Source organism: Boleophthalmus pectinirostris, unplaced genomic scaffold (assembly GCF_026225935.1).
Source record: "Boleophthalmus pectinirostris isolate CB_2022bp ecotype Guang Dong unplaced genomic scaffold, ASM2622593v1 HiC_scaffold_6, whole genome shotgun sequence".
In the NCBI taxonomy this organism is placed as follows: domain Eukaryota; kingdom Metazoa; phylum Chordata; class Actinopteri; order Gobiiformes; family Gobiidae; genus Boleophthalmus; species Boleophthalmus pectinirostris.
The window spans coordinates 31,347,818-31,375,191 of record NW_026571447.1 but is presented as its reverse complement, the minus strand read 5'-3'; the positions used below and the strand labels follow the sequence as shown (position 1 = coordinate 31,375,191).

Below are 27,374 nucleotides of genomic sequence, written 5' to 3'. Positions count from 1 at the left end.
TATTGGTTTGTTACTGGTGACAGAACTGGGGATTCAGTGAGTTTATTTTATATCCTTTGTTGAAATAAGGGGATAATTTTGGGATGCCAGTCCAATTCAAGATACTATTTAGTTTTATGTTGTACTGTATTTTCCGCACTATAGGGCGCTCTGGATTATAAGGCGCGCTGTCATTGAATGGTCTATTTTCGAACTTTTTTCACATATAAACTGCACCGGACTATAAGGCGCATTAAACAAAACACAACAGTTGGATAAGTCAGTCAAACTTTATTTAACACTTTCACAATAACTCTCAACTTTGTTCAATTGTAACGTGTAAAAAATACTGTCTGAGACGCTAAATTGTTAGTGTATTCACAATAACTCATAATTGTTCAAACAGTTGGGCGATTACGGCGTCCAGCACACCCACATCCCTCTCGTCATTATCCGAGTCAGTGTGGTTACTGTTCCCTGGCAGTTCAGTGATGATTCTGGTCTTGGTGAAAGCTCGGACCACAGTTGATACTGATCCTTAGCCCAGGCGTCCACAATCCGTTGGCAGATCGTGGTGTAAGTCGCTCGGCGCTGTCTCCCTGTCTTGGTGAATGTGTGTTCACCTTCTCTCATCCACTGCTCCCACGCAGCTCACACTTTAACTTTATAATAGCTTGAGTTTAAAGTGGGCGTGTCTCTTGACAGGTGCATTTTGATATTAAAAGGAATCACAGTATGTATTAACTCCACGATGCTCCTCACTACGGTAGTTGTAATGCTGCAAGTGGTGCGGCTTTGCAGTTTACTAAAGTCGTACTAAGACAGTCCAATAAATTCATATATAAGGCGCTCTGGATTATAAAGTGCGCAGTCGTTTTTTGATTAAATTAAAGCCTTTTAATTGCACCGTATAGTGTGGAAAATACGGTATTTGTCAGTAAAAATATATCATGATGGAAATGTTTCTGCATAGCTAAAGGTGGGTAAAGTAAGTAATTAAAACTTTTACTCAAGAGAACAGATACTTCAGACTAAATAGTGCTCAAGTAGGAGTTATGAGCATAGTATGTATTTTTCTGGAGGTGGCACATTGCCTAGAATTAAGAGTTAAAACCATACTTCGGAACATTCTTCATAGAAATAGATATGTTTTTGCCATACTGGAAGTTTAGAGCCAAAGGAACAACATTTCCATGGAAAAAGTATAAGGTTTGTGGAGATGCAAGCCGATTCAGAGTAAGGATACATGTTTTTTGGTGCAATAAACACACAAATTGAGAGAAAACATGCTTTTATTTTAGGACATTTTGTAGCTAAAAGAAAGTTACATACTGTGGCTTTAAAGTGTGATGAGAAGTACAGTTTTGTTACTCGATTAAAAGCTACTGAGTCCTGCCCACCTCTGCGGCCTGTTAATAGTTGGGAGCTGCGGATGAGCCAGACGAGGCAGTGCAGAGCGGTGCACATGGCGAGAGAAATAGAGGGATTACGGTTAATCCATCATAAATGAGTGCATTTGTTTATGAAGCTTAAAAAACTCCATCTAGAATATGGAATAATCCAGCCTCATTTAATCATCGACGTTCAGCAAAGAGACACTCAACTGTTCACTTGGGCTGATCCTTCCCATTACGACCACCGCAGCCACCGAGCCGCCACACGCTTCACGTATTACACTGTAAAACACACTCGTATCTGTGGGTTTAAGTGACTGGAATTTGTTTTTTGAAATGTTTGGGGTTTGTATTTCATTACATTTAAAACATTCTGATTCTATGTAGCGCATGTTAATGAATAAATTTGTAACAATACTAATATAAAGGCAATATTTAGTGCAATTTGCTCATTCCACTGGCAAGTCATATTATATAGATGTAAAAATGAAAGCAGCAAAAAAATCATGCTTGTCTCCATGGAGATCATAATACTTTGCCCGTATGTTCCACAGTATGGCGTTGCATTTATAAATTTATGTACAAGCCTTTACAAAAAGACTATAAAGTGTTACGTTTTGAAAGATATAGAGCTCTGGAATGAATTAATTAAGAGTTAAATTTTGTTTGTTTTAATTTATATTCTGTCTTTGCATACACTATCAGTCAAACGTTTTAGAACACCCTAATTTTTCCAGTTATTTATTGCAGTTCAAGTCGTGCAAGTTCAATGAAGAGCTTGAAATGGTACAAAGGTAAGAACTGAACAGACAGAGGTTAAAAAAAAAAAGATAAAAGATACAAAACACAAGTCCAAGCTCTGCCAAAACTACCTCAGGAACAAAGAACAAGATGGTAAACTTGAAAACATAGAGTGTCCAGCACAGTCTTCAGACTTAAACTCCATCGAGCTGGTTTGGGATGAACTGGGCAAAAGAGTCAAAGCCAAGAAACCTACAAGTGCCACACATTTATGGAAACTTCTGCAACAGACTTGAGAAGAACTTTCTGAAGAATATTTGATTTCTGTTGTAAAAGGAATGATATGACATGTGTTCAGCTGTTATATCTGTCAAAGGTGGACACTTTCATGAATCAAAAGTTTAGAATACATTTTGGTCAACAATAAACAGGGTAATGACCGAAAGAATGAGATCGCGGATACAAGCGGTCGAAATGAGTTTCCTCTGCAGGGTGGCTGGGCGCTCCCTTAGAGACAGGGTGAGGAGCTCAGTGATACGGGAGGAGCTCGGAGTAGAGCCGCTGCTCCTCCACGTTGAGGAGCCAGCTGAGGTGACTCCGGCATCTGTTCCTATCCCACCAGCAGGAGCCCCGGGGAAGACCCAGGACACACTGCAGGGACTATGTCTCTCAGCTGGCCTGGGAACGTCTTGGAGTCCCCCTAGAGGAGCTGGAGGAAGTGTATGGGGTGAAGGAAGTCTGGCAATCCCTGCTTAGGCTGCTGCCCCCACGACCCGACCCCAGATAAGCGAAAGAAAATGGATGTATGGATGACAAACATGCATTCTTATTCTAAGCTTGCTCACCTCTCCACAGATATGACTTGTAACTTGGTCCAGCGGTTTAACATTCATGCATCCATGATACACGCTGATTAACATGATATGTTAAATTCAATATGGTGGTACATATAGGAGCGTCTGTAACATCTCCTTCAGAAAAGTTACACAGTGCACCTTTAACACCTGTAAACACACATATTTTTACAGTGTACATCCTGAAGCATGTCGTGTTTATGGCCCATATTAACAGTATTAACAGTCTCACTCCCCCCGTGTTATAATCTGTCATGTACAGAAGTGGGTCGAGGGGCTGCTTTAATGCACACTTGGTTTTAACCCTTTGCGTCCCGCGCCGGCTCGGTAAAGTCTGCATTAACCTCCCGTTTTGATAATACATCTCTCAGATACAGTATCCATTAGACTAAGCTGCCCCACCCATCGCCCGCTCTAATTACACACCCAAGCATGAAATCAGCCGCCTCTGTGATGTCACGGGGCAATGTTTGATTAGCACGAGTTATGTAAGGCTCCACTTCATAGTAGTTATAAAACCAGCGACTTTCACAGCTTCCTGTTGTGCTGAAAATGGTAATGAAGCAGATGATTGTGATAGTGTTTCTGTTCAAATGTTCCCGCAGTCATTCATTTGAGATAAGAGTAGTGTTAATTAAAAAGAACATCACTTGCATTTTCAGCCAGTCTGACATTATATCAGTAAAATAACCTGCACCAAAAGAACAATTCAAAAATTAAGGCTGTGCAATTAATTGAATTTTGATCGTGATTTCAATTTGTGTGTCAAACGATCTCCAAACTAATCAAGTTGAAACGATTTAAAGCTTAACAAAGTTTATTTTGGGTATATTTAAGTATATTTATAGAGATTGTAGAACAGCTGGATATATAGTTTATTTTGGACACATTTATGTCTTTTTCTGTGCCTTATTTCATGTTTAAAGTATATTCATTTTATATTTTATACACTGCAAAACTGCTCTAAGGTCCATATTTGTAGCTATATTTATTTTCCAATTTGAAAGTTTTGCGTAAATTATCAATAACAAAGTGTTTTTTGGGTTTTTTTTTTTGAGAGAGAGGAATTTTTGACACCTACATAGGACCATGATACGGAAGCCGAGAGGGGTCACAACAAACGCAAACGCCACAACAAATACAAATGCAACAACACAACAAAAAGCAACACACAACAAATGCACAACAATGCACAACAACAAACACAACACAACAAAAAGCCACAACACACCAAAAAAAGTCACAACGGAAATGACCGCAGGACTCTATTTTAATGCAAACGCCGCAACAAATACAAACGCCACGACTCAAACGCAAATGCTGCAACACTTTAAAAAGCCACAACACATCAAAAAGCCACAACGGAAGTGACCTGCGGGACTCTTATTTTCCGACGGACCGATCAAGCGGCAAGTGAAGAAGAAGAACTTCAATGTGAAAAGTAAAGGAATGGAGAAGTTGGAAACGTAAGTAAAAGTAATTTATTGTTTTATCATTATTCATTTCAGTTTGTAGTTCTTCTTCTTCACTTGCCGCTTGATCGGTCCGTCGGAAAATAGAGCCCCGCGGTTATTTCCGTTGTGGCTTTTTTTGGTGTGTTGTGGCTTTTTGTTGTGTTGTCACATTTGTATTTGTTGCAGCGTTTGCGTTTCTTCTCACCCTTCTCGGCTTCCGTACCATGAGCACTGGTATTGTTTTTCACACTTTATGGGCTGTGTTTGCTATTGTGTGCTTTGTGGCACCGTGGTAACTGCTGAACATTCTGCCATATACATGTATGCAGAACACCTCAAGCATGATGTCACCGCAAAGTATCAACATAGGAGTAATATTCCAGTATAACAGTACTATTGACTGCCTTCCTGGTTTAATCCTGATGGAGACAGAGTTTGGTTTTGTTCTAGTTCTGTTTTAGTTTAGTCAAGGTCTCGTCTCATTAGTCCTGGTTTAGTTCCAGTTTTGATGTTGCATGCTGTGTGAATGAAACCTGGATTTAATAAAACTTTTGGCCCGTATTCATGGGTTTCAGAATAATGAGATTTTATAGGAACATTCATAAAAGGTTTAGGTGCAAGGCGACTACAGTGAACACAGAAAGTGAGTCAAAACCTGCACACTTTCTCCCAAACTGCATTTAATGAATGAATGACAACGTTTGGATCAGTGGACCTGACTAGGAGTGTGCTAAAATATCGATATATCTTATGATTTAATGTGATGATACAGTATCGATATCATGTGCTGCCGTATCGATATATCGCCATGAGGTGTTTTTTAGTATAGTTTACTAAATTATTTTGTTACAGAGCTACAGTTTTGTTGCTTGTTTAGAGGAAGGAAACTTGTTTATGCGACACATTTCACTGTTTTGATGATTAAAATGTTTGTGTTTCATATCAACTTTGCATAAGAAGTGGTTTAACAAAGACTTTTAGTGAGAAATGCCTTTAAAACTATGCTTGCTTATGAGATTGTAATAAATAATAAAAGATTAAACCAAATGACGATGGTGAAAATAATATTACTTAAAGTATAGGGACAAAAAATGGTTATTAAAAATGGAAAAAAAAGGAAGAGAGAAAGAGAGAAAATGAATTTTAATTATAATTGGTCAAATATATCAATATAATAGCGGTGTGTTTAAGCTGCAGAACCACATTACTTTTGTTGTATTTATCCCAATTTGTGTCGGTGTGTGTGTTGGGGGGCATTTTTGTTGTTTTGTATTTAATGTGGCTGCTGCTGTATGTTTTTGTGTTTTGTTTTTATGTTGATTATTGTATTTTGTTAAATGTTATATTCTGTTGTCTTTAATAAAAAAAAAAGACACAGCCATGATTTAGCCTTTATTTTTACTGTGCCATATTGAATCGATTTGAAATATATCGTATTGAATCATAAGTGCACTGTATCGAGGTTTGTATCGTATCGGCAACTTCTTAATGATACTCAGCCCTAGAACTGACAAAGATCCACTGATTCATTAAATGCATTTTGGGAGTACTGTATTTTTCAGACTATAAGTAGCACCGGACTATAAGTCACACTTTTTGGGGGAAATGTATTTTATAAAATCAAGGACCAGGACCCGACATTTCATCTTGAAAGTCAAGTTATAATAGAATAAAGAACAACAGGCTGAATATACGTCTGGTATGTTAACGTCACATATGAACAGTTCTTCAGATAACTACAGCATAAACAACAGAACACAACAAGTTTATCAAACTCTCCATCTCTCTCCAAATCACTAAATCCTTTGAATTCTTCATCCTCTGTGTCACTTCTGAGCAACTCCGCGCAACTTCGGTTGTCACTGAAGTCCAGACATGCTACACCCTCCCAGTTGCTGTGAAGCTGTGTTCTCCATTCCCTCTTTTCACCAGTCCCTCCCAAGTTTCTCACTCACTCCAAACTTTCTTTCTGCTGCTCAATTACTGCTTTCATCTGAATATTTCACTACTTGCAGCAGGACAGCAGCTTTTTCTGCAGGAGACAGGCGCAGAAAACTGACACACAAGCCTAGAGCCTCTCGTCAGTATGAAAATTTTAATATATAAGTCGCACTGGAGTATAAGTTACAGGAAACACCCAAACCATGAAAAAAGTGCGACTTACAGTCCAAAAAATACAGTAAGTGTGCAGGCTTAATCCACAGGACCATCGCCATAACAATTTAAAACTAAACATTCAATCTTTTGATTGAGGGAAAACTGCTCAAAATATTGCTTATTACAGGAAACTGAACTCCACCTCTGATTTCACAAATAAACTTCAACTGTTTGACTGATTCTGTAGTCGATCCTCGAGTCTTTAGGTGAAACAGTAGAGAAACATTCATCTCTTTGTTGCTCGTCTCGTGGCTCTGCCCTGTCAGTCTCTCTGCTCTAATTCTAGCCTCACCTCAGGTTTACAAAACACTGATCCTCTGCCCGTCGTAGATCTTTCAAACCTGCTCTGAGCTCCTTAAAAAGCCATGCTCTCTGCTCCTGTATTTGTCTTGTTGCCCTCCCCTCCGTGATTTCCATCTCTCTGGGTTTTTGATTCCGAATTACCCCGGGCTCCTGACGGTCTTACACCTTGTTTGGTTGGCCGTCTTCACCCGCTCCTCACCCCCCACTCAACCCACTTTTTCCTGTCCATTCTGAGCATCAGTCGCTGTTTTTCTAGACTCATCCTGATCTGAACATGATCGTTTTTTGTACAAATGCGGCAGCTAAACCTATAGTTGTGCTTTTTAAATGCCCACCAAACTTAAAGATTCACTATGTAACATTTGTAGTGAGGAGTTCAGAGGTATTTTTTGCTGACTAGTCAAACAATTAATTCTATTGTTTATCAAGACTTTTTTAAATACAGTATAAATCAAATATAAATTTAAATATGGTTACTTCTAGATAATAAATATTCCTGAATAAAGTGTATTATTGATTTAAAAAAAAAAAAAAATCAGTTGTTTCTTTTTAACATTTTGATTTAATGTTGTTTTCTTTCAGTGATGGAAGAAGTACTTAATTTTGTTACTTGAGTAAAAGTACAGATACTAGAAGTAAAAGTAACACCTGAAAAAATGTGCTTAAGTAAAAGTATTAAAGTGTCAGTAAAAGTATTTCACACAGATTTTAGATCTACTGAAACTTCAAATGTAGTGATTTTGATAAAGATTTGTGCTGAATTCTGTTCAACAGAAACAACTGAATATATTTTTTCTAGCTGTTTTTATTCACATATATTTGTGTGTTCAAACTATGAACGTGTTAAAAATAAATCCTCAGCCTTTTCAGCAGGTCTCAAACTATAAAAAAATACTTTTACTTTTCAGTCCAGTTCAAAAAAGTAATGGAGTAGAAAGTACAGATACAAGCTTTCAGATGTAGTGAAGTAAATGTCAAAAGTTTCCAGTTTATAATGTACTTAAGTAAAGTGCTGGACTTTTGCGCCACATACGGACTGAACCAGGACTAAAACAGGACTAAACCAAGGCTAAGCCGTTTTCAGTCCTGGTCTGGTCCCGGTCTGGTCCAGATCTCAATCACGGCCTAGTCCTGGTCTGGTCCCGGCCTGGTCCCGGACTCAGTCCTGGTCTCAGTCCTGGTCCTGTTCCCAGTCTCAGTCCTGGTCTCAATCCCGGTCTAGTCCCAGTCTCAGTCCCGGTCTGGTCCCGGTTCCAGTCCCAGTCTCAGTCCTGGTCTCAGTCCTGGCCCTATTCCCGGTCTCAGTCCTGGTCTTAGTCCTGGTCCTGTTCCCGGTCTCAGTCCTGGTCCTGTTCCCGGTCTCAGTCCTGGTCCTGTTCCCGGTCTCAGTCCTGGTCTTAGTCCTGGTCCTGTTCCCGGTCTCAGTCCTGGTCTCAGTCCTGGTCTCAGTCCTGGTCTCAGTCCTGGTCTCAGTCCTGGTCTTAGTCCTGGTCCTGTTCCCGGTCTCAGTCCTGGACTCAGTCCTGGTCTCAATCCTGGCCTCAGTCCCGGGCTCAGTTCTGGTCTCAGTTCTGGTCTGGTCCCGGTTTTAGTCCTGGTCCCTGTCTACATCCTGGTCTCAGTTCAGGTCTGGTTCCGGTCTGGTCTAGTCCTGGTTCAGTCCGTACGTGGTGCAAAAGTCCGGCATCGCAGTTTAAGTCAAACGGCCTTTATTTGTTTTTTCCATTATTCATTTAAACACAAAATCGAAAACTAAAAAAAAAAATGAATCCTTATCTTTTTTTTTTTTTTTTTTTCATTTTGGTTTTGGAAACAAATAATGAAGAAATGTTGTTTTTTCATTTTTTCTTATTTTTGATTTTATATTGAAAAACACATGAACGAATGATACATGGATTGGATGGATGGAGTGTTTTTGTTTTGTTTCAGATTCAGACTTCACCTTCCACCCTTTTCTCGTCATAACTCTCACAATTGTCTAGTTCTCCCTCTTACCCCCCTCTCCCTCCCTCCCTCCTGCCCCCATCCTCCCATCCTCCCTTTTTCCCTCCATCCGCAGGTTTTATCCCTTCACCGCTGATCTCTTCATCCGTCCAATCCTCATCTGCTCCTGTCCGGCTCCAGTTGGACGCTCCGCGGTCGTGGAGAAATAAACGCCAAGTCGAGTCGGATGCCAAAAGTTGAATGAACCGAAGAAGCAACGAGAAGGAGAAGTTTGTAGTTTGAGATCTGGGCCTAAGACACGACCGGACACGACTCGAGTGGTGAGTAACTCAGGTGTCAGAGGAGATTACAACTTTTTTTTTCTTTAATGAACCTCGAAAATGAACATTGTGCAGATTTTTTTGTTCTAATACAGCGAGATTTTGGGTTTCGTCAAACATTCAAAGCATCAGGTTCAACATTTGTGGATTTACCTTTTGGATATTTCATGACAAAGTACGATATTTTCACTGGGAAGTATGACAACAGAACTTTCTAGAATCTGTAATACTCCAACAAAAATAATGTATCAATAATTATTTGTGGTACTTTTTGTATAATGGTGATAATTGTCATAAAAATCACTGTAATATAGAAAAAAAAGAGCTATAAATGCAAAATGTTCTCGTCTAGATCATTGTTGTTTTCACTTATAACTAAATATTCTATAATAGTTGTTTAAATATGGAACTTATTCACAATATTAAACTTAAAATGACCTGTAACATCAAAAATTGTATCGATTATTATGATATTTTGGTTAATTGCGATGATTTTGGGCATGAAAATTGCGACACAAATTTGAACTAATCTCATCAAAGACACCTGATGAGCAAAACTGACAAATAAAATCATTAATATGTAGATTTCGTTTTATTTTTGTGAAAATAAAACCACCATAATTTCGCAGTTTTTCATAAATGTTGCTAAAATGTTTGGATAATGGGCTCGGTTTAGGTTATTGCTCAAAAACAACCTCGGATAAAAACTTATTACATGATTATTACATGTTTAGAATTTTTTTTTTCATTATTTTTTGATGATTTTTAATATAATATAGAATAGAATAGTATATATTGTAATTATAAATGCCATTATTACAAAGAACAATCATGATATTGCCTTTTCGTAAACGATGAATTGATTATCTTGTCTGTTTGTCCCGTTGTACTAAAAGGTCAAAGGTTCAAGTTGAAAACAATTAATAAAATTGCGCTGGAATTAACAATGACAGTGACTTTGGCTTGGCTCAATCCGAAAGTTATTCTGAATATCTGTACGTGGAGAGAAACGTGTCACCCTTTCATTTAGATGCTCATAAACCTAAAACTTTAAATATTCTATCATAAGTAGGTCGATGTTTTTGGAAACGGATGGGTTAAGATTACAAATTAAGCATTTCCTAGTACATAGAAACAAGAAAAATCATTTATTTTCAGAGTTAACCTAGAATTTGATGTCGTAGTAGCAGCACGGTCAGGCATAATGTGTGTTATTGTGGATGATATAATGTTATACGGGATTAAGAGCACATAGGATCTCGACATAGAGGTTTATTGTCATTCAAATGAGAACGTGCATGGAGCAGGTGGTGGAAAATGCGATCTACTTTTGTATTTTCATTGTTTCGTACTTCCTGATTATAGGGATTTTTTTAGTATATATATTGACCTAAACATAACCAAGACTAGAGATGTAACAATAACCAAAATATCGTGATATCGTGTCGTCAAAGTTGTCACAATAACATCGTGGACCATCACAATATATCAAATTCGCAAGTCTCTTTGCTTAAATTAAGAGTTATGGTGCAGCAATAGACAAAAAAAAGTGTGTTTAGGTGTCTTTACTGTCCAGATGATGATTACGACAATTATTTTTTCATTGTCGACTAGTCACGATTTGTCTGTTTTGTCCGATTTGTCTCTGTGAAGATATATGGAGGATATGTGATGTTTTTATTACTAAAGAAAAGCATGTATTTTGTGAGAAATGTCGCCTCTTCACAGATCTGACCTGCAGCAATAGACAAAAAAAAGAGGGAACTACATAGACCATGATCCTTTGCTCCATTTCAGCGCAGACTACATGAAGAAATAACAGTTCTAAGCACTTTTAAGTCTTTGGATTAAGTCTTGTCGAGGCATTTTAAGAGGAAAAAGGAGCATATTCAAAGTAGCCTCCACAAAATATCGCAATAAATATCGTAAAGTGAGATGTATATTGATTATTATGATATTTTGGTTAATTGCAACGATTTTGGGCATGAAAATTGTGACACAAATTTTAACTAATCTAATCATAGACACCCGATGAGCAAAATTGACAAATAAAATCACAAATATGTAGATTTAGTTTTATTTTTGTTAAAATAATAACACCGTGAAAATATCGTACCGAGAGATTGGGATATTGTTACGTCCCTAATCGTGAGCCTCTCCGTCTTATCGTGAACTTTCCCACGATATCGCAATAAATATCGTACCGTGAGACTCATACCGTGACGATATTGTATCATGAGACTTGGATATCGTAATAAAAAGATTTTAAAAAGTCTTTATCTGCTCCAGACCACATGCTTTTACTGACAGAGGATTGGAAATAGATGTAGATATATACGATAGACGATTAAATCTCAGTTAAAATATGATGACTTTGACATATTTAGATTCTTTTTTTTAGTCATGTTTCAGTCCTGGTGCGGTTGTGTCCTATTGTAGTCCTCACTCGGATTCGGTTCAGTCGTAGTTTAGTCCTGGTTCTATCCTGGATTAAGGTTAAATTATGCTTTATTAATCCCTTTTGAGCATTTGACCCATTCGTTAATCTATGCCACTGGGGTAACCAGTCAGGAGCAGGTCCCATCTCTTCAGACCTCTCGCTTTAGGGCTGTTAGTTGGAGGATTTGATCGATCGTGTGCGTGTTTTGGGTCGAATCAGAGCGGGAAAACAAGAAAGCTCACTCAGATACATGCAAAGTCCACATAGAAAAGCGCAGGAGTTGAACCTAGAAGCTTTCGTTGGGAGGTGAAACTGCTAGACACTCGGATAAGCCCTCGTTTTCCTGTTTTAGTCTCGGTTTGGATCATTGCTTCCTTCCTTTTCTGTCAGTATTCTCCTCCCAGAATCATCGCCCGTATCATATCTATCTCTCTCTCTTTCCCTCACGCACACATTCATGCAGCGGTCTCTTTCTTTATCTCTGGTCCAGATGCAAAGAGCAGTCATAATCGGATGAGAGCAGATTTGAATCAAAAGACCCCCTTTAAAATCTCGGCTCGTGGGATTTAACACTTGCTTCTTACTATCAACTGCCCTACGCCAATCTGCCCTCCTCCTCCTCCTCCCGTCCTCGCCGATCTGCCCCCTCTCTCGCTCCCTCCCTCCCTCGCGCCCGGCTGCTTTTCTGTCCAGTCGTGTGCTGCTGTTAATGCGTGCGCTCCTAATCCCCCGAAACAATGGAGACAAAATGCTAAAAAGGCTAAAAGAGCGAAGCATTACAAGAATCGCTTTCCCATTTGGCACAAAAAGGTCAAAGTTTGGGAACAGTTTTGGGAACAGATGTTTGGACGCTGGTACTTATTGATGAATTAAATGGCCCATATTTTCTGGTCTATGTTATAATGTTGTTTCCTCATCAAAAAACAGACCTGGAGTTGTGTTTTGTTTCATTCACATGTGTTTGAGAAATCCTGTTTTTTTATTCTATTTGTCTGGATTCCCAAAACTCAAAATGTTCCGATTCAGCTCTTGATGTCAGATTTTCAAGTGAACACCTTTTACCTTTAGTTCATTAAAGATTGGGAATTCCAGGGTTGAAATCATCCAAATGATTTTAGTGAGTGTACCACATGACATCTCCATCACAAGGTCGAACAGAGTGTTTTATATTTGAGAGAAGAACTCTAAAAAAAGCCTAAAAATGCAGTGCTCGTGAGTTAAATATGTGAATGAAAACAAAACAACTAATTTACATGATGACGGTCTGAACAGAAGAAGCAAATGTTGCGTCAAGTCTTCACTTTTTATTCTGCGTTTAGACGAGGGTGCATTTTTAGGCTGACATCAGGAGGTGAATCAGAGCATTTTGAGTTATGGGAATGTAGATAAATAAAATAAAAAAAAACAAAAACAAACAGGATTTCCCCAAGTGTGAATGAAATAAAACACAACTCTAGGTATGTTTTTGATGAGGTAACAACATTCGAACATGGCTTAAAGCTCACAAGACTCAATTTTGTGTAATATAGAACCTTTAAAGTAGCCTGATTCATCAGCTGGTTTCACTTTGTGGAAACTGTCTGACCTCACAGCATTATGATTCATTCACTTGACAGTAGGCGGGTACTTTTTTTATATGACCAATCGCTGCTATTTGGTCGTGACGTATGTAATGCGCCAAATCCCGGAGGAAAAATGGCAATCATATCTTTCTCCTTGATTAAATTCACCAAACATTCTCTTTGTTCCGGCTTTAAATCCTCGATCTTGGGAATTGTTGCCAACACAGAATATTTGGCTTCGTCTACGTCCACCTCGACCACTTTGTTTACTGTTGTGCTGTACCACAAAACGGACCCAGACAGGCGCTTGAGTTTGACGTCATGGCTTCACAGCTCTTCACTGATTGCAAACCGTCTAGTGTATTCTGATTCCTGATCTAGTCGCTGGAGAGAAATGAAATTGAGCAGAGGCACTAGGTGGCACCGGCCTGGCTACCTTTAAAGTCCCACTTTGTAACATTTCTGCCAAATATTAAAAGCATTTGTTTCAGTATAGATATTTCAATTTCACTACAACACCTTGAAAACATGTGTGCTTAGTGTGGTCAGGCTTGTATCTCCACAGACTCAAATCTTGTCCTGCCTGTCTCCATGGAGATGTCATTGTTTTGCCAGAAATGTTCCACAATGAGGCTTTAAACTTTTCCATCACAGTGAAGAATGTTCCAGAGTATGGCTTTAGCCTTCTGTCCTCAGACTTATGCAGATTACACGGTGCTGCTTTAAACGGTGTAGACTTGTTTAACATGTTAGTTCTGGTTCAGTCCTTTTTTTCATGATTTAGTGTCAGTTTGTCTCATTTTTTGCATTGTTCAGACTTGCAGAATATAATTTTATTATATTTTAATTCATAGATAAACAGAGAGCAAAGAGGTTCACCTAGTTTCTGTCCGTACTAACTGCCAATGTTGCCAGCAGAGGGCGCATGAACTAGAGTGAAGAACTCTAGCCCTCAAGCTAAAAACAGTACTTGCTAGAAGTTGCTGTTGCTGCTGTTGAAGTGAGTTCAGTTCAATCTCTGACCACCTCATGACATCATCAGGTGGAAAAGAGCATTTACAGCTCTGTAGGAGTGAGAGAGAACATTTACAAGATTATTCAAAAATACATAAATGAAACACAAAGGTTCATAGTATTCTGTTAGATTTATTGAAGTTTATTTACTGGAGTAACTTTTTAATACAACTGTACTTTTCTGCTCTTACATCACAAAAACTAAAATCTAGCCTTGAACTTGACTTATGACTTGAATTAAGAAAGTTTTATCATAATTTGAGTAATTTTCACTTAAAATAATAAGACTTTTTGTAGTTAAAATATGAAAATCCATCTTGCTACACTTAAAATAAGAAAAACAACAACTTTTTGCACTTAAAATAAGAAACAAAATCCAATGAATTAAGAAAAACACTTATTTCATTGGTAGATCATTTGCTTGTCAAGTTGAATCGACTCAAATAAAGTAAAATGTTCTTAATTTAAGTCATTCTAACTTACCTAGATATTGTTTTTTGCAGTGTACTTGAGTAAACGTTTTAGTTACTCTCTTCATTGTAAGTTTACGAGTTGACATACGCTTTATTTTGACTTTTTTAATGATTTGAACATTTGATTTGATTGAGTTGCTCTAGTTTTTTGTTGCCTTAATTGAAAATATTTTGGAAATCCTGTCACATTAACTTACATTATAAATCAGATCAGTAGTTTTGACAGTTTCTCTTACTCGAGTAGTAGTTTCTTTACTGTTTTTCTCTAACTTGAGTCATTTTCTTGAACCATTTTTGCTTAAGTAAAGTAATTCTGCCATAATGACCCCACAGCTTTTGTCTACTCTGTCCATCTCGAGGTCTTAGACGATGACTGATCCTCACAATAAATAAACACAATAGAAATCTGGTGCCGTAGACTTTAAAAGCAAATCTTTTCGCTGTTCACTCCCTGTCGAAGCCTTTTCACTTCAGCCAAATGAGAGGCAAATCCGGCGGGTCATGTGTTTAGACAGGGACGCATTCAAATAGTGAAGGAGAGAGAGGCATCGCAAGGAGACACGCAATAGGTCAAAAAGTCCTCTCTTATGTCCATTTAAGGTAAGATTACATAGACTTAACCTAGACTGACGCACTCTTGATATCTGTAATGATTTTATGATGGCATATATATTCACAGAAAGTATTAAACAAGTTGGGTTTGTGTTTTGTTTTTGCGTTTAATTGTTAAAGTAGATTTCGACTTTATGGCCTCATGATGGAAATCGCTCGGCCCCTGGAATTTCCATAAGTATTTAAAATGACTCGTAAAAGCTGGATAAAATGGTCGCATGGCAAGTTAGACTACTCATTTCGCTAAAACATAGTTAACATATAATAAAGATTTTACTAATAATCTTCTTAAATGTTTAGTTTTTTACATTTTTGTGAAAGTTAACAATTTACTTCCTGATATGACATACGTCGAACAACCATAACAACAAAAATAAGGGCTAAAACTTGTCTAAATCACACAATAGTTAAGATTTGACACATAAAAATACACCACAACGCCTTTGTTTTGTTAAATTTGTGGTTAAACTGTCCGAAAATTGCCTTTCTTCTCTGCGTAAATTGTCCCAGAATTTTGGATGAATTTGATGACATAGATAGAAGTTTTCTGTTTTAGAAATCACAGCTGCCTTCTGTATTTCGCGACTTTTTGTGTTCAACTTTTCTTCACTTGACTGATGTGAAATTATAATGAATATTTACTACAAGCACCATCCCACCAAACCAAGCAGTAATTAGAAAAATTTATTAATCTCTCAAATTCTCAAAAATCTCTCTTTAATTAAACAGGATTAGGTCACCAATATTCCAAATGTTAAATCTTAAAACTTTGCAAAACAATATGTACAATAAAATTATAATAGATTGTAGTAGTTGTACCAAGAGGGTAAGGACGCAGAACAATAATGTAATGTTATGTATTTATTTTAATTAACCTTTACTTTACCATGCAAACCACTGAGAACCAAATCACGTACTGTGTTTGTCTAAGAGGAAAGACAGAAACAACAGAAAAACTAGAATTGGCTCTGCACAAAAATGACAAAATTGCAATAAATAAGTGCATTATATGACAGATCAGACTGCTTATTTCACTAAAACACATCAATGTATTTAAAGATTTGACTAAAACTCTTGTATAGTTTTATCTAGTTAAATGTAAACTTTATAATTTTACTTCGTGGTTGGACCCAGGCAGCAGATCTGTCAACATAGAGGTGATTCCATGTAAAAAACATAATGTGAACAAACCAAAACTTGTCTAAAGTGAACAATAGTTATGGTTAAACTAATAAAAATAAATTACATCACTGTTATTTAGTTAAATGAAAGTCTAAACTTCCAGAAAATGTCTTCCTTGTATGTAAATCGTCCCTGCGTTTTGGATGGATTGTGTCGTCCCAAACTGCTTCTTGACTGATGTAACGTGCACTTAAATGTCAGAGCGTCTGTGTTCACTTGAGGACAGTTGTACGCTCGTCCATTATGTGATTGATTCACTGTTTAACTGCTCATTTAATCAGCACATTACTCAATTCAAAAGCCATTAGCATTAGCCGGAGCTCAGCGGAGTGTTAAAGGGACCATATTACGCCATTTTCTCATCTGTGTTAGAATGTCGTTTCCTCGTCAAAAACGAACCTGGAGTTGTGGTTTTGTTTCATTCACACACGTTTAACACACAGATCCTGCATATTTAGAGTTATTAAGAGTTCTCTCATACAGAAAACACTTTATTCCACCTTGTGATGTCATGTGGTGATACAGGAACTGTGTTTTTAAGCTTCATTTCATCCCTGGAATTGCCAATCTCTTCTGAACTAAAGGTAAAAGGAGCTGTTAACTTGAAAACTACGGGTTCATGACATCACAAGGTGGACCGGAGCATTTTGAGCTTTGGAGATGTAGACAGACTAATAATAAAGGGTTACTTAAACGTGTGAATGAAACAAAACACAACTCCAGGTTTGTTTTTGATGAAATAACAACAATATAGCATGACTTAAAGCTCATAAGAGTCAATTTTGCTTATTAAAAAACCTTTTCGAATCAAAATCACAGGTATAGGCGATATAATGTTCACAAAATAATAATGAAATAGATTATTACTAGGTCTAGAGAAACAAAAACATGCAAAAATAACATACAAAAATAATACAGTCTTCCAAACAATGTGATATTTCTGCACATATTACACAATTCTTTAACCTCAACCACTGCGGCGCCACTCAGTCAAATGCAGAGGACACATGACCTTACGGAGACAAAACGAAGCTCTGTAATTGACTAAAGAAATTCTCGGTGGACTGGATAATGTTCTTCTGATTAATTAGTTGACTATAAACAAATCTATTTGGTACCATGTCTGACCTAAACTGCCCTCACAACTGCTCTGGAGTTCATGCAAAAACTACAAATCATGCAGAAAAAAGTACCAGGAAACGATGTGTGTGAGTTTAATCTGCCTTTCACACATAAATACCAAGAAATACCACGGTACGATACATATCTCCATCAGTGTTGGGAAGGTGACTTTTAAAATGTATTCCCCTACAGATTACAGATTACATACCTCAAAATTTAGTTTGTAACATAATTCACTAAATTACTTAAAGTGAGTAATATAATCTGAATACTTTGGATTACTTGATTTGCTGTAGAGAAGAAAAGACGAGGAAATCTTCACATTGTTTTCTAAAAGAAAATGAAAAGGCCGAGTCTTTAAAAATATCATTGATAGAAGAGGAGGAGACACAGTCCGCGCAGCATGGTTTAGTCCTGTTAAATCCTGGTTTAGACCTGGTTTAGTCCTGGTTTTAGTCCTTGTTTAGTCCTGGTTTAGTCATGATTTTAGTCCTTGTTTAGTCCTGGTTTTAGTCCTGGTTTTAGTCCTGGTTTAGTCCTGGTTTTAGTCCTGGTTTAGTCCTGGTTTAGTCCTGGTTTTAGTCCTGGTTTAGTCCTGGTTTAGTCCTGGTTTAGACCTGGTTTAGTCCTGGTTTAGTCCTTGTTTTAGTCCTTGTTTAGTCATGATTTTAGTCCTTGTTTAGTCCTGGTTTTAGTCCTGGTTTAGTCCTGGTTTTAGTCCTGGTTTAGTCCTGGTTTAGTCCTGGTTTTAGTCCTGGTTTAGTCCTGGTTTAGTCCTGGTTTTAGGTTTAGTCCTGGTTTAGTCCTGGTTTTAGTCCTGGTTTAGTCCTGGTTTAGTCCTGGTTTTAGTCCTGGTTTAGTCCTGGTTTTAGTCCTGGTTTAGACCTGGTTTAGTCCTGGTTTTAGTCCTTGTTTAGTCCTTGTTTAGTCATGATTTTAGTCCTTGTTTAGTCCTGGTTTTAGTCCTGGTTTAGTCCTGGTTTTAGTCCTGGTTTAGTCCTGGTTTAGTCCTGGTTTTAGTCCTGGTTTAGTCCTGGTTTTAGTCCTGGTTTAGTCCTGGTTTTAGTCCTGGTTTAGTCCTGGTTTAGTCCTGGTTTTAGTCCTGGTTTAGTCCTTGTTTAATCCTGGTTTAGATCTAGTTTAGACCTGGTTTTAGACCTGGGTTTAGACCTGGTTTTAGACCTGGGTTTAGACCTGGATTAGTGTCCGGCAATGAGTGGAATTACCAAGAAAAAAAAGGGGGGGGGGGGATATAGCCCCAAATGAGAAAACAGGAAAATACCGCAATGTAATCCATTTATTTCAACAAAGTAACTGTAATCCAATTACCACTCACTGAAACAGTAACTGTAACTGAATACAGTTACTCATAATTTGTACTCTGATTACGTAACTCCTGTACATGTAATCTGTTACTCCCCAACACTGATCTCGATACAGTGCACTTTTGAACGTTTCAGATCGATTCGACACGGCCGGGGTGTCAAACTCAAATTCACAGAGGCCAAAATTAAAAACTGGGACTAAGTCATGGGCAAAACTAAATATTTACAGAAAAATTTCAACAACACCTACCATAACAAGTTTACTTATAAAGCACTTAAAAACTTTACAGTACGCCAAAGTGCTGTACACAAACACAGGACAGTAGTAGAAGAAAATATATGGTACACATACAATACAGCTACTAAAAACACAGACAAACAGTAAAATACTCAACAAGAAATATACATGTCACTTATTAAAAGCCAGTGAAAAAAGGTACGTTTTTCGGAGTGATTAGGAACACCTGCATGTTTCTCTTCTTTCGAGATATGTAATGTTGAACCTTTTCTTATTAAAGTAAATGTTTAATAATAGTTTTGCTTAAACATTGAATCCAGAACAAGCAAAATATAAAATAATAACAAAATTTTAAATAAATAATGTCTCTATAGTTTATCTGTAGTCAGCGGGAAGGTCTAATACATATATGACCTCATGGGCCAAATATAATTATATCGCGGGCCAAATTTGGCTCCCGGGCCTGAATTTGACATGTCTGCGATATGGTTTAATAAAAAATATCATAGCTGTGATACTAAAAGTCTTTGTTAAACCGCTTCCTCTGCAAAGTTCATATGAAGCGCAAATATTTTACTCATCAAAACAGTGAAAATGTCAAATGTGCTGCATAAACAAGTTTTCTTCTTCTAAACAAGCAACAAAACTGTAGCTCTGTAACAAAATAATTTAGTAAAATATACCAAAAAAATACTCTTGGCGAAATAACAATACAAGCCAATGATATTGATACTGTATCATCACGTTAAACGATACGATATTTTGATATTTTTGCACATCTCTTTTCACTCTCCTCATAGAAATCTGTATAATCTAAACAAAATGATACGTGACAAATACAAATTTTGGCCAACTGAGAGACGAAGAGAAGAAGTTGCCGATACGATACATACCTCGATACACAGGCCACGATACGATACGCTTTTCAATACAGTGCACTTTTGATTCAATACAATTCGATATGATATATTTCAAATCGATTCAATACGATTCAGTGAAAAACAAAGGCTAAATCGTGGCTGATTCGAAAAGTCTTTATTAAACCACGAAGTCTGTGCAAAATTAATCTGAAAAACATTATTCAAAAGTGTGAAAATATCAATACAGCTGTAGTTCTTACACAAAATAATTGAGTAAAATATACCTAAAAATACTCTTGGCGATATATCGATACAGCAGCCCACGATATCGATACTGCATCATCACATTAAACGATACGAAATATCGATAATTCCATATTTTTGCACACCCCTAGAGAGACCATCGACCATTTAATCACACTAAAATAAAAATGACTAAAAACCTACAGCTCTACGTTGCACCAGGGCAAGTTAGACGAGATCTGTGGAAAGGCAGTACAAATGTTGACAAGAGAGTGCCAGAGCCCGACACCACGAGAAGAGTTTTGTTTTTGTTGCACTACAGTGACATCGTTTAATTGGTCAATATGGCCGTCCCGCTTTCACTGTCGCCGGTTTCCCAGAGTGGAGACAGGACTTCGGTGATGACTTAGCTACAGGCCCTGCAGGTTTGTGTGTACCTTGAGGGTAGGGATGTGTGTCAGATTCCCCGCAGAACAAACATTGCTAATGTCACCGTGAATATTCATTTGACTGAGCATGTGCGGTGGCTTCCTATACGTCCGTGGAAGTTTGCAAAGTAGATGAGGAGAGGGAGTTTGACTTGCAAAAGAGCACTTGGCTTCTGTTGCGTTATAGGATTACAGGGTAGGACCGAGCACACCTATGTCTCTAAAGGGAAAATGACAAGTTACACTCTGGATTTTATTTGATCTGCGACTTCTAATACGTTTTTATGTTTTTTATTTTATTTTAGTAACTCTGTTGACAAGCTGGTGACAGTGTCTAAACGGCGCCACCATGGGAGAAATGGAGGAATTGAGGAAAGAGGCGGAAAGTCTAAAGGATCAGATCACTGTAAGTACAATTTCTGTGTTTTGTTTAGTCCTGTGATTTGTGAAATGTGTTTTAAAATCAAGATTCAGCTCACGTTGCGCGTTTAAAACACCTCCAAGAACGTTAAGATTTGAGAGAAAATTGAAATATAATTACTTAACTAAATTAATATAAGAATCCCTTGCATTTGAGAACATGTTTGTAGACGTACAGGGTTAGTAGGTTTTGTAGATGTTTTGTAACCCTAAGACCCCAGGATCAGGTCTGTGAATCTCTTACTGTTTTCATTTGGTTGCGTTTGCTGCACTGAAAAACATGTGTCCTTACTGTGAGTGGGCTTGCATCTCCACAAACCTGGCTTGTCTCTATGGAAATGTTGTTCCTTTGGTTATAATCTTCTACAGTATTTCATAAAACGTGTCTATCTCCATGGACAATGTTTCGAAGAATGGCTTATGTGCTGTCTCCAGAGTTTAGAAGAGTTTACTGAATTTTGCTCATCAATCAATTTATCAGTCAGTCTTCCCACTGGCACTATTACATTTACATTTGTCCCTCATTTTCTTCTTATAAAACATTAAAAACAGATAAAGTTGTATCTCTGTGTTCCTGAGTAAGTCCTGTGTTTTTGTTTGCTTGCTGCAGGCGGCTCGTAAGGCAGTCCAGGACACTACGCTACAGGAGGCGACGGCTTCCATCTCGGTGGTGGGGCGTGTTCAAATGAAGACCAGAAAAACACTGAGAGGGCACCTGGCCAAGATCTACGCCGTGCACTGGGCCACGGATTCAAAGTAAAAACTACTTTGCATAACTCATTTAGTTCTGCGTAAGGAACTTGATACTTACAGGAGACATGTCATGCAAAATTGGATTTCATAAGCTTCTAACTTATAATTAATATTAAAAATGTTGTTCTCTTGTTGATAATTTACTCACTAGTGTATTCAGACTGATCCGTGTGTGTCCTGTACTGTTTTCACCTACCCCCCATCTCTGCCAAACTCCCTGTATTTATTAGTGTTTATTCAATGAAATCCAGACTCCAGATCATGTAGGGTTACAAAATGTCACAAAACTATTTTTCCAAAAAGCCTTTTTTAATCCTGTTGTGTTTTTGCACCAGGCTGTGTGTTAGCGCCTCACAAGATGGAAAACTCATTGTGTGGGACACAATTACAACCAACAAGGTAAGAAAATAATAATAATGCATCAGTTTTATACAAGCGCTTTTCTGGACACTCAAAGACGCTTCACAGAGCATTATTTATTCACTCCACGCTCAGTGGTGGTAAGCTTATAGTAGCCACAGCTGCCCTGGGACAGACTGACAGAAGTGAGGCTGTAAATCTGCGCCATCTGCCCCTCCGCCCACCACCAACACTCACGCACACACACCATTTTCATACTAGGCAATGTGGGTGAAGTGTCTTGCCTAAGGACACAACAACAATTTTTACGACTGGCCCCACTGTGGCACCTGATTTTCCCAGTGTCTCTCATCCAAGTCCTGACCAGGCCCGGCCCTGTTGATCTTTTGAGATCTGACGAGATCAGACAAGCCGCTGTGGCCTCTAAAACACCTGTACATGTTATGTGTAGATGTTAAAATGACTTTGACTGAAACAAATTTGTACAAGTGATCATCTCCAGTTTTTTTCAATTATTACCCTACTCAGTAACAAATTGTTGCAATAGAAAAAGACAATGAATTTACTTCTGTTATATATAATAATATATAATGTGTGTGCTTGTTCTGTTGCTCAAAGCATGGAGCAAAACCCCTTTTGTGGTTACACAGCCTTTTAAAACATATTTTAAACAGTTATCAATTGTCAGCCAAATAATCCTGATGATTATGATGATTTTGATGTTTTTGCCTAGACAAAAATTGTATCAGCAAAAACATTTATTATAAAAACCAACTCTGACTCTAGCAGTTTATAATTACACTTTTAAAAAAAAGCCTAAAATGTGGTTCTTCTTGTGTATTTCTGGTGTTTTAGGTGAATGCGATCCCGCTGAAGTCGTCGTGGGTCATGACCTGTGCCTATGCGCCTTCAGGGAACCTGGTGGCCTGTGGAGGTCTGGACAACATGTGCTCCATCTACAACCTGAAAGGGAAAGACGGCAACGTGAAGGTGATGAGGGAGCTGATCGCACACAACGGTGAGTCATGAAATTTTAAAAACAAGATCAAGATTCACTTTTCTCTAATCAACAATGATGCTTGGGTAGAACGAAATTAAATGGGACTAGATTTTGTTTTAAATAACAATTATTAATGTTGAAAGCAACTTTTTTTTGTGATATTGCTCTGCCCTACTGTTGTACCTATGGGACTGTTACATGATTGTTACTCTTGGGTTCATCTGAATTCCAACCTTGTTTACTATAATGGCTTTTTGGCAGATTTAAATTATTTTGACTCACTACAGGAACAATGGCATTTTATATTTCTTGTGAAAATATTATACATGATTGAATTGTTTTGTTCTGCAGTGAGACAAGGGAGTAGAGAGACAGTTTTGAACCTGATCATTCTCTGTGTTCAGTTTATAAAAAGCCTTTTGTGTGTTTGTAGGATACCTCTCCTGCTGTCGGTTCCTCAGCGACAGTGAAATCATCACCAGCTCTGGAGACTGCACCTGGTAAGAAGACAAAAACATCTATACAAACAGGGTGACCACATGCAGCAACATTAAATAACATTATGGATTTTATTACAATTGTATGTGTATTACTTTTATCTATTATCTATAATATTTCTATTCAGGTTTTCATGTTTTTTTATATACTTTTTATTGTGATAAATGTTTATGATGGCTTTATATCAGCCAAATTAGTGAAGAAAAGTTTTAAAAAGTTGAAAATGACAGAAATAGCTTTGAGTTCTAAATGGGAATCTGTATAATCAATCCCCTCCAAGAAATCCATCAAACATGCAGGGATTTCAAGATTTCAAATAATAACATCATAATAAAAGAAATCATGATAATTACGTCTGATTGAAATATTTCCGCTCTTACCTCAGTATGCTCTGGGACATTGAGACCGGGACCATAAAGACCACGTACGCCGGGCACCAGGGCGACTGCATGTCTCTGGCCGTGTCTCCAGACTTTAACTTCTTCATCTCTGGAGCCTGTGACTTCACGGCCAAACTGTGGGACATCAGAGAGGCCCAGTGCAGACAGACGTTTGCAGGACACGAGAGCGACATCAACGCCATCGGGGTGAGGAGCCACATGCACTGTAAAAAACAACAAATAAACAACAACAACAACAACAACACAGATTTAAGTTACAGTGAGGGTTAAATATAGCCAGGCTGGCGCCCCCTAGTGCCTCTGCTCAATTTATTTCTCTCCAGCGACTAGGTCAGGAATCAGAATACACTAGACGATTTGCAAAAACCCCGGAAGTGCGAGTTCAGGCACCAGCCAATCAGCGAAGAGTGATATATTCAGTGTTTGCAATGATTCTCAAGATCGAGGATTTAAAGCCAGAACAAAGAGAATGTTTGGTGAATTTTATCAAAGGGAAAGATGCTATTGTTCTTCTTCCTACGGGATTTGGAAAAAGTTTAATTACATTACATACATCACGATCAAATAGCAGCGATTGGTTAAATTAAAAAAAGTACCTGCCTACCGTCGAGCGAACGAATCCTAATACTGCAAGGTCAGACGGGTTGTACGAAGTGAAACGAAGTAAAACCGGCTGATGAATCAGTCTAGGTTAAATAAGAGCATCTAGATAAATTACAATGGTTTGATGACGACCAAGTATCGTGTTTGTGTGTTGTTTAGATTGGTCAGTTCAGTTGATTTTACATGTGCAGTGAAAAACAATAAACAAAAAATGCAAGATTTGGTTTATTGTTAATCACAACATGGATTTATAACAGCTCCATAATAAAAAAACAAGTCCAATAACTTCTGAAAAATGGTTATGCGGCAATATGAAGCCCACCAAGTATTGCCTTGAATCAAAATTTTTTAATAATCATAAGCACAGAGCAGCGACTGAAGCACGGATTAGTCAAAATACAACTTTGAGTAAACAAACTGTGAGGAAATCTGTAACATAGTTCGGTAGGAATGCACCGATTCAGCTTGTTCCAGTTCAATTCACATTTCGATATTTTAGCTTTAATTATCTGCCCATACCAAATATCAACCGATACCACTCTGGAGACTGAAAACTTATTTCTTAAAATAAAACAAAACTCAAGTAACTATAAAACAACATTGTATAAACAAAAATCCTAACATTATAAGGCTATTTGGGCGAACCAGTAAATAGTTTTTTTACATCAGTTTATATGTCCAATCAGGATATCAGCTGAACCGATATTTGGTAGTCGGTGTATTCAATACCAGTATTTAATCAGTACATCCCTACTGAAAAGCTCACGATTGTTCCTTTTAATATAATAACATTAATTTGTCATTTTCTCTCCAGTTCTTTCCAAATGGTAACGCAGTGATCACAGGGTCCGATGACGCCACCTGTAAACTGTACGACCTGCGCGCCGACCAGGAGCTCATCACGTACCAGGACAGCAGCATCATGTGTGGAGTCACCTCTCTGGCGCCCTCTAAGTCCGGGAGGCTCATTCTGGCCGGATACGACGACTTCAACGTCAACATCTGGGACACACTGAAGGCGGAGAGAGTGGGTGAGTACTGAGCCGAGGAACTACAGAACATGCATCTACCCAGAATGATTTGTTTTCTTGTAACCAGTCAGAAAACCCATGAAACAAGTTAAATATTCAACATCGTAGCTCCAATTAAGTTATGAGTGTGAGATGTTAGAGGGGCCAATGGTGCAGCACTAAGCTCTGTAAAACTGAGGTAAAATAAAGTGTGATTTAGAAGTTGCCGATACGATACAGACCTTGATACATGGGCCACAATATGATACATATCTGGATACAGTGAGCTTACGATTTGATAAGATTCGATACGAGATATTTCAATTCAATTCGATATGGTTCAGTAAAAAAATAAAGGCTAAATCATGGCTGTGATGCTAAAAAAAAAAAACGCTTCTTGTGCAAAGTGAATACGAAACACAAACATTTTAATGATCAAAATAGTGAAAATGTCAAATGTGTCGCATAAAAGTGTTTCCTTCCTCTGAACAAGCGACAAAACTGTAGCTCTATGACAAAATAATTTAGTAAAAAACACTCTTGGCGATATATATATATATATTGATACAGCAGCCCACGATATCGATACTGTATCATCACATTAAACAATACGATATATCAATATTTCAGTATTTCTGCACACCCCTATTTGTGATGCTACAAATTTAGTGATCAAAGTGTCTCAAAACTGGACATTTGTCTGATGTCCCAGACTCAGAGCCTCCAACGTTCAAAAATAAAGTAGGAAAGACTGGCTCAAAAAAGCGAAAAGTGTCTGGTTGCTAGAAAAATATCATCAGTATTATCAGTTGTGGAGTGAATGAACAATTAAACATGAGCTTCTTTGTGTGTCCAGAACAGCACTATATAAATCAAATGTATTATTACTATTTAAATGTTTTTATAAGTACATTTAAGAATATAAAAACAAATTAAAATGAGCTATTCATTAGGGATGTAACAATAACCAAAATATCATATATCATATCGTCAAAGTCTCACAATAGCACCTTGGGCTGTCACAATATATCGAATTACAAAATCCTTGGAAACTACATATCCCATGATTCATTTCAGCGCAGACAACATGACGAAATGTTTTTACTTGAATTCTTGGGATTATGTCGGTAATAATTCACATCATAAACTTGTCAGGGTATTTTAAAAGCAAAAAAGTGTCCTATCTACAATTATATCAGCTTCTCTAAAATATCGCAATAAATATCGTACCGTGAGATGCATATTGTGATAATATCGTACCGAGAGATTTGGATATCATCACATCCCTACTATTCATGGGTTGAGGCCTTTTCCAATTCAGAAGATACAATATTTTAGTTTTAAATCAGAGCTACACCATGTCTTACACGATGTTTGAACTCTTTTCTGTGTATTATTTTTTTCAGGTGTTTTGGCCGGACATGACAACAGAGTGAGCTGTATCGGGGTGTCTGCTGACGGGATGGCCTGCTGCACGGGCTCCTGGGACAACTTCCTGAAAATATGGAACTGAGCCCGCTCCAAAACCCAACACAGATCCGGATCTACGTTTAGAGGAGTGGGAAAAAGAAGCCACAGGTTAAACAGAGAGAGGATGGTATTTTGTTGTTGTGCCAAGTCCTTGCAGTCAGATTATTTAACCAATATCTGCTCTATTTTGGCAATAATGACTTAGGTAGCGACT

The 27,374-nt window shown here is 37.8% G+C and overlaps 1 protein-coding gene across 2 annotated transcripts; it reads left to right on the top strand.

Moving 5' to 3' along the window:
• Positions 1 to 15,197: 15,197 nt before the first annotated feature.
• Positions 15,198 to 27,284, top strand: gnb3a (guanine nucleotide binding protein (G protein), beta polypeptide 3a). Of its 2 annotated transcripts, none has more exons than XM_020927944.2 (9): positions 15,198 to 15,235; positions 20,951 to 21,051; positions 21,676 to 21,821; positions 22,154 to 22,217; positions 23,034 to 23,196; positions 23,612 to 23,678; positions 24,062 to 24,263; positions 25,495 to 25,711; positions 27,097 to 27,284. In XM_020927944.2, exons 2-9 carry the CDS (start codon positions 20,995 to 20,997, stop codon positions 27,201 to 27,203), a joined length of 1,023 nt encoding a protein of 340 aa, XP_020783603.1. In that variant the 5' UTR covers positions 15,198 to 15,235; positions 20,951 to 20,994; the 3' UTR covers positions 27,204 to 27,284. The 2 variants fall into 2 exon arrangements, with proteins under 2 accessions (XP_020783603.1, XP_020783602.1); XM_020927943.2 differs by lacking the exon at positions 15,198 to 15,235 and adding an exon at positions 20,770 to 20,841.
• The last annotated feature ends 90 nt before the right edge of the window (positions 27,285 to 27,374 follow it).